This window comes from Phocoena phocoena, chromosome X, assembly GCF_963924675.1.
Source record: "Phocoena phocoena chromosome X, mPhoPho1.1, whole genome shotgun sequence".
NCBI lineage: Eukaryota > Metazoa > Chordata > Mammalia > Artiodactyla > Phocoenidae > Phocoena > Phocoena phocoena.
Genome location: NC_089240.1, coordinates 117,367,025 through 117,388,881, shown reverse-complemented (window position 1 = coordinate 117,388,881; position 21,857 = coordinate 117,367,025). Strand labels below are relative to the sequence as shown.

The window sequence follows — 21,857 nt, the reverse complement described above, 5'->3', positions numbered from 1 at the left end:
TTGATGGTGACATGGTCGAGCTGACTCATCCACAAATGGGGAGAGATTCTGGTTGGTTTTCTTTCTTATTTTGTCTAAAAGTGACTTTTGCACACTCAGTTTGTCTCCTATTTTTGAAACCCAGTAACCTTTTGTGAGAAACTGGGTGGAGGTGGGTGTGGAGAGACGGTTCTCTGGTGAGGAAGGCATCAGTGTGAAAGTATGGCAGGGTCTTTCTCAAGTATCCTAGCAAGTAGCACAGCTCTTCACTTTTGGAAAAAACTAAAACCTAGCGCTTGGTACCTCTACAGTCAGTAATCTTACTTCATATGGATGAAATAGCGAGTGAACCTGTATGTGCACAGGTGTGGATGAGTGATCTTGAACATTCCTAATGATCTTAGCTGGGCTCCATAGGAAGGAGACAACAGGTACACTAAGTGCAGCACGGAGGACGTGAAACGATTTGAAATGATGGGTATCAAATCTAGCCCTTGGCTGTTACCTCAAAAATGTGCACAGGTGATTTTCATGTGGGTTGTCTGCAGATCACACCTGGAGAAATGTGGGACTAGGTACCACGAGTCTACTGTTCGGTGTTTTGGAGCCTAGCTTCTATAACAAGTTTGTTTCCTTTGGACCAGTGCGTTTCAAATTGTAGAGTGCGTCAGAATCACCTGAAGGGCTTGTTAGTGCACAGACTGCTGGCCTCGCCCTCAGAGATGCTGATTCAGTAGGTCTGAGGCGTAGCATGAAAATTTACATTCCTCACAAGTTCCCAGGTGAATCTGATGCTACCACACTTTGAGAACTACAGCCTTTGACCAAGCCCCTGTCTCATATGCCCTGGTTCCAGTAACCCAGTTCTTGTCTTAATCCTTCCTGAGTCCTTTTAAAAATGCCTTCGAAATAATTCAGTTCCTCTGGACCTAGAGACTTTCTGACTCTCACCAGTTCTCCCAGGGGCTGAAGCTGAAGTAATACCCAGAACCCCAGCACCAGCGACCTCGCTTCCAGACCTCCCTGTTGCTTGTCTGAAATCCTGCTGTGCTATTTCCTTGACGCCAAACTCTTCTTGACCTTGTATGGTAGCTGTCCCTGGACTTCTCTCTCACCGGCTACTCACCTGTCGGGGCTTCCTCATCTGGCTTAGTGTTGAAACTCGCCTAAATACTTCCCTCATCCCAATAAGTCTGTCTGATGTCCTAGCCTCAGCCTCCCACCTGGCCTGGCCCTTGCCCACTGGGCTCCGGTTTTGACACACCATAAATATAGAGTACCTGCCAAGGGAATTGACCTCTTATGGCGTCTTCTCCACCAACAATGCGAGTGACATCATTGGATGATTGGTTGCTTTGAGTGATGTTATCGAAAATTATTTCAGCTTCAGTAGAATTTTCATAGTCCATATTGGAAAAAATAGTCTCAGCACGGGTGAACTTCATACGAGTGTTTGAGACGGAAACTCTTCCACAGGGAAATGGCACTAGACAAATGGAAAAAAAAATTTGTGTTCTGGTATTTCTCATTGGCAAGCAGAACTTGTATTACAAAAATCGAAAATGAGGCCCATCCTTGTCACTTCTGAGAAGTAGGCCCGTCGATATTTTTTAAAAAATCAAATCAATGAATATAGTCTAAAACTAAAAGATTAATTGAATTATTTTCATGGAAAGTTTTCAAACCCTTCATGAAAAGGACATTTGGCTCAGGAATCCATCATCTTTATGGAAATAAAAGAGGTGTTCCAGAATTGAATTTTGTAAGACTTTTATAAAGTCTAATGACGTTCTGTTTAGTTTCTTTGCTAAAAAGTCTTACCCTCAAGTACTGTCCCTGAAGGGAAATCTGGTGCCATGTAACTTTGATTTTAGAATTAGGTAAATGGGATGTCTGCTGCTTATTGTTAACAGGACTTCTTTCTTTCTTTCTTTCTTTTTTTTGGCCGCACCACGTGGCTTATGGGATTTTAGTTCCCTGACCAGGGATCGAACCCGGGCCCTCAGCAGTAAGAGTGCAGAGTCCTAACCACTGGACCACCAGGGAATTCCCAGGGTTTCTTTTGTAGACCAGAACGCCTTGTAGATTCCAAGGTGGACTTTAGGTATCCATTGGGGAGAGATCATCGTGATTTAATTACCTGGCTGTTGAGTATTAACCAAATAAGTTATTGATACGATTATTACAGCCACATCTACCTGGGCACTGGCCACCTTTTACCTTGGGTTGGTTTATTTCCTAAGGAAAAGAAATCATCTACTGAAACACTGGGGACAACCAGAATGGAAATTTGTAGTCCAGCAAAGTCACCTCACATTTCATTTCTCACTTTCCTTCTATCCACATTCCTTATAACAGACATTTCTATAGCAACCAGCTGCGGCAGAGTATCGTGAAGACAGCATGTGGTTTGGAAAACAAGAAATTAGTTCAAAATACTTATGTATAAATATAAATCATCAACAATAGCTAGACAGAAGGGACCATTACTATTGAAAGGCAGAAAAGCTTATTTTAGGTTTGGCCTATTTATTCTGCTAAAGCTAAGGCTATATTCAAATATAACACTTAATAGTTGGAGGTGGTTCTCCTTTTTTTTTCCTCGCTTATAACAGAGAAGGGCTTATAAGGGTTTAGCTACTATGTATGCTATCTGTCTACACTGGAAGTTAGGTTTCGAAGGTTAAAACACGTATACGCACACACTCCTCCCTAGGTAGGCTAATTTGAAGCAGTGTATGTCAAGAACCAGGCAGAAGGACAGGAGGCAGGCGGGTCCCTGAAGCATTAGAGACTCTTGGCTTCTGATGCTGCCTTTAATTTCCTCTGCCGGCTGCATTGCTGAGATAGGTATCGAACCCAGTTACAGAGGAATGGTGCGTGATTTAATGTACCAATTTAATAAGATATCAGGCTTTAGAAATGCAAAAGAAATTATATCTAGTTTGCTTCAAAAAGACCCCTCATTTATCAAATGTAATTGGCCCCGCAGAACCTGATTTTTTCAAAATCCAAGTTTCTACTGCCTTCTTTTTCAGAGAAGAGCAGTATGAGTTTGGAGTGGAGATGCTCTGAACACACCAGTCAGCTGTCAACATGGTGGCACGGTTGGCATGAGTGGGAAACATTGCTTTGTCCACTGCTGTATAGACTGACTGTGCTGATCAGCCTGATACAACTTAAAACAGATGGTTGTCGGAACTGTTGTGATGCCAAGCGTGTAAACTCAGCTGAGACCCAAGGATAGGAAATAACTTTCTTGGAGTAAGCCAGACACAACCGGACAGATCATGCTTAAAATTCACTATCCTTGGGCTTCCCTGGTGGCGCAGTGGTTGGGAGTCCGCCTGCCGATGCAGGGGACGCGGGTTCGTGCCCCGGTCCGGGAGGATCCCACATGCCGCGGAGCGGCTGGGCCCGTGAGCCATGGCCGCTGGGCCTGCGCGTCTGGAGCCTGTGCTCTGCAGCGGGAGAGGCCACAGCAGTGAGAGGCCCGCGTACCGCAAAAAAAAAAAAAAAAAAAAATTCACTATCCTTGTACTAGAAGCCTATCAGTCAATCACGTACGTATCTTTTATGTTATGGGATTACTACATTAATTTGACTTGGGGAATTACAAATAGGCATACAGAAATCACACAAATCGATTGCTTCATGATATAAAGGTCAGAGAAAAAAATCAGACAGAAAAGAATTCAAACTGAAGACAGTTGCAGAATTTCTATTTAAAATGATGATGCATTTTTAAAAATTAATTTGTCCAAGCTACTAGTCTTTTCTATGATTTCAAAAGGAAGTAAAACAAGTAGGGCATAAAATTATGTAGGTTAGTTATAATGCGAGAAGTTCAAATATGGACTTGGAGAATGTATCTGCCGAGCTTAAAAAAAAACTTATTTAGATTTTGACCTGCTGGTTCGCAGGACTTTTGGTCTTCTGCAAGTCGGTATCCGGCAGTACAGGAACAAACCACCTTGTTATCAGCGCCCTTTTTACAAAACTGCTTGCATCTGCCATTCTTAATGCTGCATGTCGCATCTGAAAGAAAGCAGAACCAACAGCAATAGCATCATGTGTTTTTTTTAAAGATTTCTTTGATGTGGACCATTTTTAAAGTCTTTATTGAATTTGTTACAGTATTGCTTCTGCTTTATGTTTTGGTTTTTTGGCCACGAGACATGCGGCGTCTTAGTTCCCTGACGAGGGATCGGACCCACACCCCCTGCGTTGGAAGGGGAAGTCTTAACCACTGGACCGCCAGGCAAGTCCCAGCAATAGCATCATTTAACATGCATTTCTAAAAAGTACATGAAGCTACTGACTCCTGTACAGGTCAGATATAAGCTGGGGGCATTCATGGAGAGAAGTGTGTGAAGCTAAGCTTGAGCTAAGAGTAGGAAAAAAAAGATAAAATTCTTAATAAGGCATAAAAATGGTGGCAGCAATATATGTGATTTGGCATAAAACTGAAGTTGTAGATATACTACTTTCACAAAGTCATAGAGTGCAATGAAAAAAGCTGTTTATTAGAGTATAACATATTCCAAAAAGTACCCAGAATTTTGGAATAAGTTTTCACAAGGTGACTGCACTTGTTTAAACAGTAAACAGATCAGTACATAGGACGTTATCAACGCCCCAGAAGCTCTCCTGATTCCCCCTTCTGGTCACTATTTCCTCCTTCCCAAAGTTACCATTACCCTGACTTCTAACAGGACATTAGTTTTGCCTGTTCACGAAGTTTATATAAGGAGAAGCTCCCAATATGTACTCCTCTGTGTCTTTCAGTTAACATTTTGTCTGTGAGCTTCATCCATGTTGTTTTGTATAGCTATAGTTCATCTGCATGCTGTGTAGTATATTCCATTGTATGAATATTACTACCTTCATTCATCCATTTTACTGTGGGTGAATATTTGAGTTGAGTTTCCAGTTTTTGGCTCTTATGTATAATGCTGTAATGAACATTCTTGTACATATCTTTTGGTAACATATGCTTGCATATTTACTGGATATATACTCATGAGTGCAATGATTGGACCATGTGTTCAGGTTTAGTAGATACTGCCAAGTAGTCTTCTAAGATAATTGTACAAATTTGGATTCCCACCATCAGCGTATGAGAGTTCCAGTTACTGGATATATGTATTGCGGATATCTTCTCCCACTCTTGACTTACCTTTTCACCCTAAATAGTATATTTTGCTGAATAGAAGTGCCTGGTTTTAATATAATCCAGTTTTTCAAAGCAAACTTGAAGCTGGCTGACGCGACTATGTGTCAACACAAGAGAATGAAATAGGGTCCTTTAAGGGAGCTAAATGCCTGAAACGCTATGTGTTGACAATGGTAAGCATTCTACTGGCTCATATTTTCTTTACTCTCCTATACAATCTCCCTTATTAATATCAAATATCTTTCTTTGTCTCATACAATGCCTTTTGTCGGGATTCCGTTTTACCTGATATTAAGATAGCTTTGCCAGTTTCTTTTTGTTAGCATTTACCTGGCAAATGTTTTCACATCCTTTTATTTTAGCCTCCTGGTAGAGTTTTATTTTAGTATCTCTTTTATCAACAGCATGCAATTAGATTTTTAACTCCAGACTGAAAATTGTCATTAACCCCAATTCACATTAACTGTGATTCCTGATATATTTGGCTTGTTCCTGCCATCTTATTTTCCATTTTCTAATTTGCGTGCTTTCCCTTTGTTTCTCTGATGCGATCTCAATAACAGGAAGTAGCAGGTTTAGGGCTTGCTGGCTGAGACCTGCTGAGTTAAGAGAAACAGGCTCTGCCCTTGGGCCTATTTCTGTCTCTAGAGCAGCAGAGGAACACAGTGAATGGAAGGCACCTTCCCCCTTACCTACAGGCTCAACAGCAGTACAGCCTTCAAGAGAAATGCTCACTTGTCAGTGCAGTTAGAACATGGAGAGTTTGAACATGAGCGACTGTGTTAGCCACCTCTTTGTGCACCACCTTAGTCCCCACCAGCCTCACCCACGTCCGTCCCCAGCACCCTGGTGATCAGCTCTGCATGGACTTCCGCTGGCCTCGTCCAGGTGCAGCCTTGAATGGCCTGGGCTCAGATCTGCACTGTGTGCCTCTCGCCTCTTAGCTTGGCGTTCCCGGGTTGATGCTGAGGCCTGGGATGCCATGTGACCTCTAGGGGGCCCCAGCGTGTACAGCCTGGTGATGCAGGGGAGTTAAAGCCCCACAGGCTGAAGTATTGACCATCTGGAGAAGGGTGCTGATGGACAGATTCTTTCACCTCTTCTCCCCTCCGAGGCTGACTTTCCTGAGGCCAGCTCACGTGGCTTCTTGGAAAACAGTCCCCGGAGATCAAACAGTCAGTTGCAGATGAGGATGGATGACTCCTTTTACTCTTGGTTCTCCTTTCCTTACTGCCTTACTCCCCCATCCCTTACTCTTGCCCCCCTAGAATTGCACACCCTAATAGATAAGCTTGTGTCAGAGACTCTCTTTTCCCGGGGGATTCTAGGCTAACCGAGTGACTATATGGTTTTGGAGTATATTATGGGTTTTTGAGTGACAGATCTAAATTTTCTAATTACATTTTACATAGGTAGCATAGGCTAATGTAATGATTCGCTCATGTTCCTTACTGATACTTCAAGAAATAAGGGGAGGCAAATCAACTGTTACTAGGTGGACAAAGGAACCAGCCTGAGCTTTAACCTTCGCTACCAATAATCCACTAAGTGCGTGATCCAAAAAGGTGGCACTTGATCCTTTTTATTTATGTATTTATTTTTTAAAGACCTTTCTCCTCACTGTTGGTGATTACACTATTGGTGATTACATCCCTGAGCTCTTCTCATGTTACTAGCAGGCATTTTGTTGCTACAAAGCAATACCAGATTGTTCAGCCAAATCAAATACCACCTGCAGGGAGTGTTCAGTCAATATGAGATTGTGCTAAGTTCGCAGAGGTGGGTGGCAGGTGCTGACTACTTTGGTCCAGGCCACGCACAACGGGAATGGGTAAAGTCAGGGTGCTTTTCCCGATTCTGATGCGGCGTCCTTGGCTAGGTAACTAGACCTCTCTGTCATTTTCCTCATTCGTCATTGCTCTTTGCAGCCCAGTGTGTTGCCGCTGTTGCTGTCCTCTGGCTTGGTTTGCACACGCAGTGGGAAATATTGCTGTCCGACCAGCAGCCTTTTGACCTCAGGTAAAGAACTCGAGTCTGGAAAGAGAATAACAGCACGAGGAGTTCCAGTTGAGAGGTCTGTAGTCCTGGACCTCAGGGACAGTCACTGTGGGCCTCATTCATCAATTGCTTCTTGAGCACTCGGACGTCAGGCACTGTGTTGGGTGTGGGTTCTCCCTGGTCCTGGGGCTGATCTCAGTGCCTAGAATATCTGTGGAAGGACATGTCAGCGCATCTGTTCTTCTCCCTCCGTGTCAGCTAGCACAGATACCTCTTTCTAATTCCCCTCATGCCTACTACGAAGTTATCGCGTTCTGCTTCATTTTACTCTGCCTTCATCTTCCCTGGTATGTTCAGGGATGGGAAAACCAAAGCTTGGACAAAAGATGTTCTGTTTAACCAGTGTATCACAGAATATGTTGTTGTTCGGCTAAACTCAAGATATTTTCTTTTTTCTACTCCACAGAAATACGCAGTAAATTAGTAGTGTCTGTGACGTGTTAGCAAAACGAAAAAAATAAAAAAGTGTTTATATGCTTGATTTTCTTTCCATCCTCTGTTACTGTGGGGAAATGCCTCTTGTACTCTTTAGAAGGGACAGGAATGACCAAGTTCTTATAGACTTTGATTTATCTGAAAAGGACTCAGATGTGATGTGTAGCTGGGCACATACAGTGGTCTTTATTCCAGCCAAAGGGACACAATAGCCAATTAATTGTTCTAACTAGAAAGCGTGCCCTGAATATTTGCACCTCTCTCCCCTGGAGAGGAGCCTGATGAACAAGAGAAGAGGAAAACAACAAGGATTTAACAGTGGAAATCTCCTTCCCTTTCCGAGACAGGGTGAAGCAAGGGACTTGGGGCCCAGATACTCCATAAACTGTGTTGTTTTTCTAGCGGCTTTTGAGATTAGTTCTTAGTTCAGTTTGAAGCAACAGCTTAAATGGGAGTTTGTATATGCTTTTGCTTTCCTCTAGTGTCTGAGATAAAGAGCTTTCTGAGAGAATTCCCACTTTGTTCCTGAACTAAGCAAGCTGGGAGGATTTTTCTAAACCTTGATCAGATGGGCTGGGGGAGCTCAAGACACCCTAGAGGCCAGGTGTAGTGGTGGCTGCAGTGTCACTGCAGAGCCCTGACCAAACCAAAACGTGGGGAACCCAAGAGGCCTGAGATGGTGCCCGTTGTAGACTTAGCACTCTTGCTGTGTAGACTGTAGCCTCACACACGTAGCAAAACCTGTTATAGCAGTTTTGTGCTTATAGCTACATTCCTCAGGGCTCTTTGCCTCTTTTAAAGTGTCTTTATTTTTAAACTAAAGACATTTGGGAATATTTAATACTAAACACTGTTTTCAGTTATACTTTGCTACCACATGTCCTTCGTTCTTAACGGAGACCAGTTGAGTCCTTCATTCCCTGAGCTCCAATAGTTATATTATTTAAGCTGATACTCCATCAGTTTCTGTAGGTTTCCATAATAGCAGGATCGGATTTATCTAGGTCAATCTGAACTTGAAATTATAACCTTTCAGATGAAAGTAGCACTTCAGAGGTGTTGAGCCAATGAACACACCCATAGGAAAGGGAACCCAGACATCGGTTTGTCCCCATGCTGGGAAGCCTGCAGGAGTGGGAGTCCAAGCCTGGGGTACAGTTCATCCACCTGCATCTCCTTTTTTCTTTTTTTTTTTTTTAAATGTTTTTGCCCTTCCACCTTTTCTTTTTCCTATCTTCTATTCCTTTTTATCTTTTGGATCTCAAAGGAAGATGATCAATGGATTTCTCTTTAGCACTGAAAGGATTTCTGAACAGCATTAGAGATGACTTTTTCCCTTCTCAATAGGACAAGTGCAGCTGCTGCGTTTCATTTTGTTTTATGCCCTTTTCATCTGTGTGTCAGGTGGGTTGCCATAACGCCTTAATAGAGTCTTGCTAATTTTCTACTCTTTGCCCTTAGTCATGTAGCCTGTGGCGTTAAATTCTTTCCCTAGGACTGCATCTCTATTCTTCTGGAGTTTCAGAGGAGAAAGAGAATCGGTCATTAGCACTGTATGCTTTTCACAATCAGATGCAGTAATCCTGCATCCAGAGGTAATAAACAAGTAGGTAAAGGACTTTGGGGTTTACTGTTCCAGTTGCCAAAACCTCAGAACAAAAAAATTCTAGGATACGCAAAGAAAAGATGCACAATGATCCTAGATTTTCTATGTAATTCTTTCAGCGTAATCAGTATAGTCAAATTCAGGAATGAGTTTTGATTTTTGTCAACAAATTTCCTATGTGAAGTGGTTCGTGTGCGTGGAGAAGTGCCTAGTATATGGGACAATAGGCCTTCCCATGCCCCAGTTCGTTACTCAGTTGACTTCCACTGCTTTTGTTGATAGCAATTTAGTCACGAGTTCTAACAATTTCATGGGTCAGTTTTCTTTGTGTTTTGTGGGTAGCAGTTAGAAGAATGGGTTTTGGCCAAGCCAGCTGAAGTTCAAGTCCTGGCTCAACTGTTTGCTGCTTCCGCGATTTTTGAGCTGTTTGAGCTGCCCTTTTCTCATTTGCGTAGAATGGAGAGGATAATGGTGCTGACTACCTGTGGCTGTACTGAGGATGAATATGCTAATGGAACATCATTACCACTTCCTACCAGCTACCAAATCTTACTGTTGTTCTTCATCTAGTTTCTCGAGCACACGCTGGAAACTATGACTGCAGATAAAATGAATGTTTATAAGCTTTGAAAGTATGTTTTATACAATGGAATATTATTCAGCCTTCAAAAAGAAGGAAATTCTGTCATAATCAACAACATGGATGAGCCTGAAGGACATTATGGTAAATGAAACAAGCCAGTCCTAGAAGGACAAATGCTGCATGATTCAACTTATATGAGATGTCTAAAAAGAGTCCAACACATAGAAGCAGAGAATACAATGGTGCTTGCCAGGGGCCAGGGGGAGGGGAAAATGGGGAGTTGTTGTTTAGCAGGTATCAAGTTTCAGGTACGCAAGAGGAGTAAGGTCTAGATGTCTGCTGTACAGCATAGAGCCTAGAGTTAGCAGTACTGTATCGTACACTTCAAAATTGGTTGAGTGTAGATCTCATGTAGATGGTTCTTTACCATAATTTAAGAGAAAATTATGATACATACACATTGCATTTTCCAGTTGCATCTGGTTTCAAAGGGAAATTTTGAACCACGAGTAATCCAAAGATAGTTACTTACCTAATTCACAGTTTTTTCCTTCAAATCCAACTTGACACCAGCATTCATAGGAATTAATGTCATCCTTGCACAGGCCACCATTTAAACATGGATTGGACTCACACTGATCTCCATCTTCGAGATAGATTAAGAAGGTGAATTAGCAGATCCATTGCCTAGAAGGCTTAGTCTTCCCTGCACAGACTCATGGGGAGGGGAGCCTGATTTTAGGGTCAGAGCAAGACTGCTGACCTGGAAACCAGCTGCTTATGGGATGTCCCTGTCTTCCTAAGTTTCTAAAAACAAGTAAACGTTCTTAGGCTAACATTGTCCTAGGAAATGGCCCCGAGGAAGGCATGTACATTGTTTATGTAACTGAAGGGAGGAGGAAGAGGGAAAAGAACATCTGAATATAGAGATGTACTCTATCAGCAGAGTGTGAGAAGAATTTTCAATCCTTCCTTATCGAACGATGATGGAGTTAATTCTCAATGAAATCACATTGCTTCAACAATCATCTCTGTGTTGTACAAGGCTTGCTCTGTCACAGGTCTTGTAGAGCAAGCTGAGCTAGGTAACAGCAACTCCACTCATGAGCTTGGTAACAGATAGCAACTCCACTCAGGGACCTGGCAGCCTAGGCGTGGCGCACATGCATCCACTTCATCTTATCACTTCGCTTTTTTTTTTTTTTTTTGCGGTACGCGGGCCTCTCACTGTTGTGGCCTCTCCCGTTGCGGAGCACAGGCTCCGGACGCGCAGGCTCAGCGGCCATGGCTCACGGGCCCAGCCGCTCCGCGGCATGTGGGATCTTCCCGGACCGGGGCACGAACCCGCGTCCCCTGCATCGGCAGGCGGGCTCTCAACCACTGCGCCACCAGGGAAGCCCCTATCACTTCACTTTTAAGCAGAGTATGCAGTGATCGTTCCAAACAGTACAAAAGATGCTTTACTCCTGAAAGATATTCTACTGTCTGTGATTAGGTCCCAGATGGTTTGGTAAAGTGAGAAACAACTTTCAATACAAAGAATTAAAAAAGAAAAAGTTCTGAAAATGTGCTTTATTTATATATAGATTAGCTATGTTTCCTTCCCACCTTTCCCGAAGTTTCTACATTTGCAGAGTTCTGGAGAGCCTTTGAGGATACTGGTCATCAGAAAACAGCAGGAAGGAATAGGTAAGAGGGGAAGGGTCAGGATGTGGAGGGAGCCTTTAAGTCTGGTTTCTGAGAGCTCTGCCTCCATCCATACTTCTAAGGAAGCTTCAGGAGAAAGGGATGCATAGAGCCAGAAGGGAGGCTGGTGTGCACTGCGAGCTGAGAGAGAGCCCTGAAGAAAACTGGGAGCGAGATCAGCAAGGCTTAATGTATGAGTAACAAAAGAGTAAGTGATAAAGTTGGTGTAAGGATAAAACAGTGAACGAAAGGGGGCAATTTCAGAGAAATTTCTAATGGTCGTTCATATTTTAGAGCCAAGCTCCGTGACATCTAGTGTGTGGCCCCCTGCCTGCTCTAGGGACAGCAGGAGAGTGTCTGTCGTGCTCGCTGTCAGGAGCATGCGTCTAGGTCCCACTGGCTGGGGGTTAGCACCCCTTTCTTAGGAATAGTCCCTCTCTGGAAAACTGCTTGTTGTAAAAATTAGACCTTGCCCCCTCTGCCCCTTGATCCAGTGTGCTTTTGCACAGATACTTCAGTTTGTTCCAATTCTATAAAACCAAAATATGTTATCTCTGGTTTATTATTATTGATGTTCAGAACTGGTCTAAAAAAACGAGCCACATTTGCACTTTATATTACAGACCAACGGAGCTGAATTATTTAGGATGTTTCACTGAAAGGCTCTGGGCTTGCAGCCAGCTACACAGCAACTCATTTGCTGAGACATATCTTTAAAATGAGTGTCATTTCACCCCGCATTTAGTCCTCCTTTGGGTGCTTGTCTGTGTGTACTTCGGGCTGAAGCAAAGCCACAGACTGTAGGGGTCAAAGACAACAAGGGGCAAGACCTTGCCAAGTGAGAGCTTCCTGTTTAAGCCTACCAGGTGGTGGTTTAATGAATAACTGCATTTAGATTTGAAGGCTGGGAGGGGTAATAGAGAAAGTGGGGATTGGGCAGTGGAGAATTTGGCTGCTCTTCTGGGCTCCGTGACTCCCTAGCTGGGTGACCTTTGACAAGTCATTTAACCTCCCTAAATCTCAGTTTCTTCTTCTGTAAAATGAGGTTCATAGTGCTTTGCTCACAGGGTTGGTGTGAGGATTAAAGGTGACAGGCACTCTGTAAAGGGCTGAGCAGATGCTGGTTAATGTGGTTGGGTGATGTTTCCTCTTCACCAGGCTCCTTACTTGGTGAGATGATGGAAGAGAGTAGGGCAGGAGTGAGGGGCCTGCGACCCTACCATGTGAGAAAGCCCATACAGGGAGAAACAGCATAGGCTATTTTGGGGGGGGTTGGGAATCTCGACTGCAGAGTGAAAAGAAGCCGTGGAGTTGGGTTTTCTTTTTCTCTTTTCTTGTTTTTGTTTTATTTTTAGCAGACAAAGCAGTAGTGACAGTGTAAAAAATTAATAAACGGAAACCTCAGTTAAGTAGAGTCAAGAGGGACTTCCCTGGTGGCGCAGTGGTTTAGAACCCGCCTGCCAGTGCAAGGGACACGGGTTCGAGCCCTGGTCCGGGAAGATCCCACATGCCGCGGGGCAACTAAGCTGGTGCGCCACAACTACTGAGCCTGCGCTCTAGAGCCCGCGAGCCACAACTACTGAGCCCATGTGCCACAACTACTGAAGCCCTCGCGCCTAGATCCCGTGCTCCTCAACAAGAGAAGCCACCGCAGTGAGAAGCCCGCGCACCACGAGGAAGAGTAGCCCCCGCTCGCCGCAACTGGAGAAAGCCCGCCTGCAGCAAGCAACGAAGACCCAACGCAGCGAAAAATAAATAAATAAATTTATTTAAAAAAAGAAAGAGTCAAGAGACTGGAGGGCAGAGCTCTCATGCTCTATGACAATAGCAGAGCCCAACAGGAAGAAGACAGGCTCCTTTCTTGGCAAGGACTCAGCCAATGAAAAGCCAGGGACTCTGTTTACTGTAGCCCTCCTTACTTCCTTTTCCCCTCTCTAAAGGAGTTGTCTGTCCACTACCATGCAGGGACTTGCACGTGGCTCATGGTTGTTGTAGACCCTGAATTGCAATTCTCTGCTGATCCTGAATAAACCCATCTTTGCTGGAGTCTGTTTGTTTCAGGTCAACAACAGAATCATGCCCTTGATGTTTTCCAGGTATCTTTACCTGAGTTACAGTAAACAACACAGCCTATGACCTAGAAGGTAGAGAGCCAACTTCAAAATATGGTGTTTAAGAGGTACTGATGAACCTCTACTCACAGGTGGGGGGCCAACTGGGTGGGGGGGTGGGCAATGAAGGGACCATGAGAGTTTAAATGCAGCCAGGAATATTTGGGGAGGAAAGGTAGAAATTGATTTGCTTTAAAATACAAGATTCAAAATTTTAAATAGATTAGAAATAGAGAATAAAAAGACTTGTTTGGACTAACTGTAGGGCAATACCTTAGTAGAGAGTTGGCGTGGTAGCATTCATTACTAAGAACGAGGAAAGGCAGATAAAGCAAATGTAACAGAATGGACCTCTTCTTCCCTCATGATTTAAAAACGAAGTGGAGAAATTATGAGTTACAAGAGTATGAATAAGTCCATTAGTGTCTACAGAATAGAATCTGGGAAAATAGAACTGATGGAATTCAGTGAATTGGCTGTCCAGGTTAGTTTCTGTCCATGCAAATGGTCTTAGGTAAATCAAGCTGGGAAAGTTACACTGCCTCAAAATCCTGCTGCTGGATTTTAAATTAGTTTTAAAACTTAGTTGTCATTAAAGTTTTGACTTTTCCTCCTTTTGGTCAATTCATTCAACAAATATTTACTCAGTGCTTCTGTACCAGATACTGTTCGAGGTACTAGGACTACATCAATAAACAAAACAGTTGAATACCCCTGCCAACATGAAGCTTGCATTCTAGTGAGGTGGGAGACATAAATAGTATACGTAAGACCATTATATGATACCTCAGTGGTGAAAAGTGCTATGAAAAATAATAGAGCAGGATACGGTGTCTAAAGTGATGGGGTTATGGGGGGGCAGGTTGAAGTATTAATAGATGATCAAGGCAGGCTTCATTGAGAGGGTGACATTTGGGTAAAGACCTGAAGGAGGTGAGTGAGTGAGCCTAGGGGAACCTGGCAGAGGAACCTTCCACAGTAAATCAGGTCTAAGACTTTGAAATGCAAGCATTCCTAGAGCATGCAAGGAGCCGCAGCAGCCCAGGATGTGTGAGGAGGAGAGGAGGTCAGAGGGGCAGCGGGGAGGGAGGGGCTGGGCAATCAGGAGGGCCTTGCAGGCCACCAGAAGGAGGAGCACTTTTAAGCAGTAGACACGTAAGTCAGTCAGCATTCTCTGATTCTCTGCTGAGGATGGCAAACTCTCATTCAGTCCCAGATGCAATTCTCTTTGGTCTCTCCCTTCCAGATTCCTGGGGTGGAACGATGTTCCTTTTGAAGCCCTAGGAAGAAGTAAGCGTATCTGCCAGAGGATACCTCCCACGCTGGCATAAACCTGGAGTCTCTCACCGTTCAATTTTGGGTAAAAAGAGTTGGACTTATTTTTCTGAGCCCTTTTGACACAGTTTAATATATTATCTGTTTACACAGAAGAAAAAATACATACTTCTCAAATGTTTCGTATACTAGAGGATAAAATGAATTGCTTACCAACATATTGCTTCCAAAATTCAGTCTATAACGAAAAAGAAGACAAGTTAATGGTACTATTTAAAATGTTTTCGATTTGATTCCTTCTCTATTATAACATTTGTAAAACACGTGTATGTATAGATATTTTAAAATTCCAAAGAGAAGTATGGTCCCCCCACCTTTTCTTTTTAAAGGTTTTCTATTCTTTGCTCTGCATCTGAAGGATGTTATGTGGAAATACTCACAGTTTTCTCAGTGTTTTCAAAAACTTCTCGGGCTTCTTCAAAACTACACTTTTCTTCTATACATTCTCTCTCAAGGTTCCCTCGAACAAACTCTTCCAATTTACCTGAATTATACCTCTTTGGCCGATTCAGAATTTTGGTGGCATTTTCACGATCAAGAAAAACTGAAATTTAAAAGAAAAAGAAAACATCATGAAAATTAAATACATCTCTTAAGAAAGGCTTTCTTTTTAATCCAAGTAATCCCAAAGCCAATTTATCTTTGGGGCATGGAGCCAAAATCTATGATGTTCTCATGGCACTGTATACACATGGAGATTTAGGAATTAAAATTCAATTTTACTCTTAGTCAAGAGAACTCTGGTAATGAAAGGTCAGATTTTCAATCATATTTGAATTTACTCTGGATGAAAAGGAAAGTTCTGAGATAAGCAGTTAACTTCACACTTTGTCATCATTTGAAAATAACTAATTGCAGATCCTTGCAAGGTGATCCGTCACGCTGGCTGGGCTGTGTTTACAGGACGCAGCTGCCCAAATGACTTCGGAGCACATTTCCCTTGGAAGAGCAGAAGCCTAAATGCAACCCTGCTGTCTCTCACTAGATATTAAAGAAAAACCACAGCATTCATGTTTTTTTAACCTTCAGACTCACAGCACCTTAAGTTGGCACGTGTTCTAGGAATGCCAGTGACATAAGTCTTTCTCTGGGATTCAGGATGTGGTTTATTTTAGCTCTGACTGTCTAGCCTGTTAGGAACGCACTCCTGAACTCTGGGATTGAGGTCCCTAACCTAATTCTCCACCCCAGCCCCTCCCCGCCACTCTCCATACCTCAGTCTCTTCTTTCTGTTTCACTCTCTGTCTCTGTGTGTGTTTCTCTCTAGATAGACAGATATAGATGTAGTATGTAGTATGTAGATGTAGTATCTATATCTATAACTAATAACAGTATCTATATCTATAACTAATAACTCAAGAAGCTGCCTGGAGTTATTCCTTTCTTCTAGAGACTGTCTGATACCATCTCAACAGGACCAGGTGTTTATAACGTGAACTCTCCAGGGCATTTTGGGACTGTTTTCTCATTAGCGCCAAAAAAAAAAAGAAAGGAAAAGAAACAAACCGAAGTTCCTTATTTCCATTGCAGCTGTTCACTTTATGGAGCCTTCTAGTCCCTTAACAGCCTCTCACTTTTCTCTTGCTCTTCAAGTCCCCTTGGGCTTTACTTTTCCCCTGAAGTTAGCTTAGACTTTTTCTCTTCAACTCTTCCCTTGCCAACCTTCTCAGTTCCCTTCACCCCTTCTTCAGTGCTGCAACACCCTGCAATCCCAACCACTAGGTCAGTGCCGCCAGCTGCCTCTTCCTTCCCTTCCCAGGCAGCCAGGCGCCCTGGGAGAAAGCCACAAGCTGCAATTGGGTGCCATGGCATATCGACACCTTCCAGCCTCCACCAGGCCCTCCTCTCTGCTTGCCAGTTCATGTGCTTGGCCCTGGGCGCTCCTACAGTAGCATCTGTGTCTGTATCCATTTACAGTGTGGTCTAGTGGAAAAATAGGGGTTTGGAGTCAGAGCAGACACACCTGGATTTGAATCACATGTCTACCAGCTATTGGCAGTGAGACCTCAGGCAGGTCACGTAATCTCTGCAGCTTAACTTTGTCAAGGGTAAATGGGTATAACAGTAGTATCATCAGACTGTCTACCTCCCAGCATTGCTGACAGGATCAGTGAGATAATGTGTACAGGCTGGTGTATGTTGGTTTTCTCTCTTCCTTTCTACTCCTCTGTCTGGTCTGCCTCCCTAATTTTCTCAATTCCCTTTTTATTTAATGCACTTTTCTGTGGCTCTTTCTCTTCTTTACCGCCATCCATGTAATGAAACGACTACTGTCAGGATCAGCGATGGCCTCCTAAAGGGTAATTTTGAGCTTCTGTATTTCCTGCCTGCTCTGAAACATTTCTAATTGTTGATCTTTCCCTCTTCAGGGTGCTCTTTTCATGAAATCACTCTCTCCTGGTTCTCCTCTTCGCTCTGATTCTTGTTATTCATCCACCACTTGCATCCATTCATTCCCCTTCTTCTGCTTGCCCCTTATATGTTCAGAGTTCTCCCAGGCTCCAGCCTCCAGCTTCAGCCTTGTCCCTCTTCACTCCATACATCCTTGCTAGGGCCAGGGCTGGGGTGAGGTAAACAAGGCCCCTAGGGCACAGAATCTACGGAGTCACTCTCTCTCAGTGTGTGCAAGTATGTTTATGCCCTGCTTGCCTCACCCTAGTCCAGCCCCGACTCAACACAATTTTCTGAGCACTCACTACTGCCAGGCACTGTACTAGGTGCCACAAGATCCATGCTCACTCCCTGGATCCTCACACACGTGGTCGTAACTACTGTCTATAGGACAGTGAGTTCCGAATATCCATCTCCAGTCAGATATATCTTCGGAATTCCAGATTGTCTTTCCAGCTTTGTAACTGTCCATTGTCATGTGGCTGATAACAGCTGATGTTTATTTAATGCTTCTGATGTGCTGGACAATGTGCTTGGTGCTTTGCATCCATTATTTCATTCCCTTCTCACGGCAGTCCCATGAGAGAGGTGCTGTCGTCTCATTTTCGTAAATCAAAAAAACGGAGGTTCAGAGAGGTTAAGTGATTTGCCCCAAGTGACATATTAAAGTGACAGAGCCAGAATTTAGACATTGGCAGTCAGACCGCACAGTCCATGCTCTTAGGCACCGTGCTGTATCCTAAATGCTCAAGACATGGTCTTTCCACTTCCTCTAAACCCGTTCCCCTTCCATACCCAGGTGGTTAAGTCATATAATTTCTACTTCCTCAGTGTCACTTGCATTCCATTCCCTCTTCTCTGTCTGTACAGCTAATGTCCAGGTTCAGGCCCTCATGCCTTCTCTGGATGATTACAGTAGCCTCAAGACTGGTCTCCCCTTGTCTGGCCGCCCCTTCCTCACACAGTTCATGAGAATGTTGCCAGGCTGAGCAGCCTGAGTCAGCCATCAGTGGTATTCATGTTTACACTTCTGATGACTCCACATTGCATTCCGTTGTCCAAACTCCTTCATTTAGGGCCTTCCTTATCTGATGACCCGACCCTGCCTCACCTGTCATATTCAACATTGAAAACATACTTAGTTCCTGAAAGACCTCACATTCTTTGTGGATCTGGATCTCTGCACGTGAGTGATCCTCTCTTCACAGGATGACCTAGATCAGTCATTTAAGGAGAGAGTACCTACTTTTTTTTTTTTTTTTTTTTTTTTTTGCGGTACGCGAGCCTCTCACTGCTGTGGCCTCACCCCTTGCAGAGCACAGGCTCCGGACGCTCAGGCTCAGCGGCCATGGCTCACGGGCCCAGCCGCTCCGCAGCATGTGGGATCTTCCCGGGCCGGGGCACGAACCCGTGTCCCCCGCATTGGCAGGCGGACTCTCAACCACTGTGCCACCAGGGAAGCCCCCTATTATTTTTTAAGACCCAGCTCAAAATATGGTCTGTCAGTGTCTCCCCAGTTAATGTGTTCCTTTCTCTGTGCCCCTTTAGCAGCTGGTATACATCTCCTCATGTTACATTGAAATCTCTCAGCTGACCTCATGGTGCTTTAGGTCAAAGAGGGAATCTGGTTTATCCCCAAGCCCCTAGTACCTTGCCACAGTACCTGGCACCGAAGTAGTCACCTAGTTTTGTAAAGTTTTGTAAAGCCTGTGGACTGAAGCTGTCTTTCATTTATTTCATTCATTCATTCTAAATGAAAGACAGGTTGGGTCCATATGCTTTACAAAACTGAATTGGTTTTATGGAACACATTTGATTTCAAAATTCTAAATTGATACAATAATATCTAAGGGCAGCAGCCATGAAAATGCAACATCTCAGAAAATCATTCATAGAAACTGCTTTTAGAAGCCAGTGGTGGTTCAACGGTAGAGGAGAGCACTGCATCAACACTGTCCGTCCTTAGGGAAGGCGCCTTGGTGCTCTGCTCAAGGACCTATTATCTCTGACTAAGGTGACTCTGGAATCACACTGCCTTTCTCCTCACCATTGTCTGAGGGTCATATATTTAACCTCCCTTTGGGCTCATCTCTTCTAGTCATTATTTCCCAAGCTCTGAAATCCTAGTCCTTCTTTTTTTCTCTGAATCTATCCTTTTTCCTACATCTGAGGTCTTCAAGGGGGCAGCAGTCCTCTTAAAATTTACTCCATCATCTCAGCACTTATCTTGAAGGAAGGGTTTGGATCCTTTGTCCTCCTAGACTTCACACTGATGAGATGTGTGTAAAGAGTTAGCATTCTGTCCTACTTTGTGAGTGTTCACGCTGAATTTCTTTATTGTTTGACTCTAGCCAGTTTGCTGGCTTGATTTAACCTCTGCATTCTCGCACCATTATTTCTGCATTTCAGTGTGACATCATGTCTGGAGTGGGAACCTCGGGCCAGTCTGCTTTCTGGGGATGCTTAGGGTTGGCACCCCTGATCCTCCACTGTCAGCTACTAGATTTGATCATAATAGGTTGACAAGTAAGTGTGATAAATGCTTCCTGTGAGAACATGCTGTTTGTCTAAATGGGGTAATTTCTTCCCTATGTGCCTGCCTCTGGGGAATGCATAAAGTCAGTAGAGTTGTGAAAAAAAACCAAGTGATATAAATTGCTTTAACTAAGTTCCTACTTGCCATCAATTCTTGTACTTGCTTTGCTGTCCTAAGAGCTCAAGTGAGTACTGAGTTTCCCCCTGTATTAACTCCGAGATGTTTAGAATCAGACAAAATAGTTTCTTCCTCACCCATGGAAAACTTCAGTGATAAATAACAACTTACTAATGAAAGGTTTGTATTTTAACTAAAACTTTCAATTGAAGGTATATAGTTTTATAGACTAAAAATTAGAGGCATGACTCATTAAATAGTTATAAAATTTTGAATCACATCATGTCTTAAAATCAAACTTTGTGTGTAAATAAAACCATTGTTTTTGCTTTAATGTTTCCCATTTTGATTTCAAAATAATGAGTTAAAACCCCACAAAATGACAGTTAATTTTTTCTCCACATTTGGCTGTTTCCTTGTTAAAACATTTCCCCCTTTTATTTATTTTTTTAACCAAGGAGATGACTTTTCCAAGGAATTACATTGTCAAATCATAAGCCCAACAGTGTCCATTAAAAAATGTACTATAAACATTGTAAATCTATTTAGTTTTAAAAATGAGGAAGCACCAGCACCAGAGAACTAGTACTCACAACCCACATGCTAACTAGTAGAAGCTTAAACATTGTGGTCAAATCCTGTAATCGTTATTTAATGAAGAAGACAGCCCCAGACGTTTCTATATCTAAAAGCCAAGCACATTGAGTGTATCTTTATAAAGGAAACAAACCTGTACATTCAGCACTGAGTAGATATCCTAAAAGGCAGATGGTGACGAGGCCCGGTGATTCTGCCATGATCATGTTCAGGCACCGCATAACCTTTGCTAGTAGATTGTGCAAGTAGCAAGGTTGACAATTGTTCCAAAGTACAAGCTGAGCAGTATTTACTTCTGGGAAACAATGTCCATCTCCCTCAGTGGGTCTTTGGGCTGTTTCCGATGTCCTCTTGGGTTAAATGAAGAGAGGAGGCAGTGGCCATCGTTAAACTTCACCTCTGATTCCATGGGCTTCTGTCACTGTGGCTGATCTGAGGCTGAAACAGGAAGTGACCCATCATTAGAATAGGGAGAGGTATAATGTGGCTGCAGTTGCTGTGGCAGCAAAATTCATCATAGGATCCATCTTATCCTTGTCAGGGAGCATTAATGTCTTATAGTTGAAAGGTGAAGAGATGGAAAGAATGAAGTCATTTTGTCACCCACCTTAAAACGTCTCCACTGCTGATAATCTCGAGTCACCTGGTGGATCCTTTATGTTCCTCCTCGTAACAAGGAGCTTATAAACTTTGTTGTGCTGTGTACCCATGTGGTGAAACATACGGGTCCTGTCTCAGAACACATGTATGTATATGCATATATACTTATGTATAGAAAATAAATGTTATAAATATTATTATGTAATAGTTCATATTGATATACCACTTCACATGTAATATAAAAAACTCATAATAGTATACCAACATTTACCTACCATTCTTTGTGCTGTTGTTGTGATACATTTTATTTCTAAATTAAAAAAAAATTTTTTATTGGAGTATGATTGCTTTACAATGTTGTGTTAGTTTCTGCTGTACAATGAAGTGAATCAGCTATATGTATACCTATATCCCCTCCCTCTTGGACCTCCCCCTCCCATCCCACCCATCTGTGCTTTATAGCATGTTCCCACTAGCTAGCTTTTTTTTTTTTTTTCTTTCGGTACGCGGGCCTCTCACTCCCACAGCTCTCCTGTTGCGGAGCACAGGCTCCGGACGCGCAGACTCAGTGGCCATGGCTCACGGGCCCAGCCCCTCCGCGGCATGTGGGATCTTTCCGGACCGGGGCACGAACCCGTGTCCCCTGC

General features: G+C 43.3%; 1 protein-coding gene and 1 non-coding gene across 3 annotated transcripts in view; both read right to left on the bottom strand.

Moving 5' to 3' along the window:
- The window catches only part of F9 (coagulation factor IX), a 29,510-nt gene extending 8,660 nt beyond the window's left edge, over positions 1–20,850 (bottom strand). Inside the window, exons 1-6 of one of the 2 annotated variants that reach the window (XM_065900453.1) lie at positions 20,744–20,850; positions 15,350–15,513; positions 15,123–15,147; positions 10,370–10,483; positions 3,889–4,017; positions 1,260–1,465 (exon numbers count right to left, since the gene is read on the bottom strand). In XM_065900453.1, coding sequence (XP_065756525.1) covers positions 1,260–1,465; positions 3,889–4,017; positions 10,370–10,483; positions 15,123–15,147; positions 15,350–15,513; positions 20,744–20,831 — 726 coding nt within the window. In that variant the 5' untranslated portion in view covers positions 20,832–20,850. The remainder of the gene's footprint in view (positions 1–1,259; positions 1,466–3,888; positions 4,018–10,369; positions 10,484–15,122; positions 15,148–15,349; positions 15,514–20,743) is intronic. The other variant, XM_065900454.1, reaches the window with a different exon arrangement.
- Positions 1,953–2,025, bottom strand: TRNAK-CUU (transfer RNA lysine (anticodon CUU)). Its single transcript has one exon. It is a non-coding gene; the product is annotated as a tRNA-Lys (tRNA).
- Positions 20,851–21,857: the final 1,007 nt, after the last annotated feature.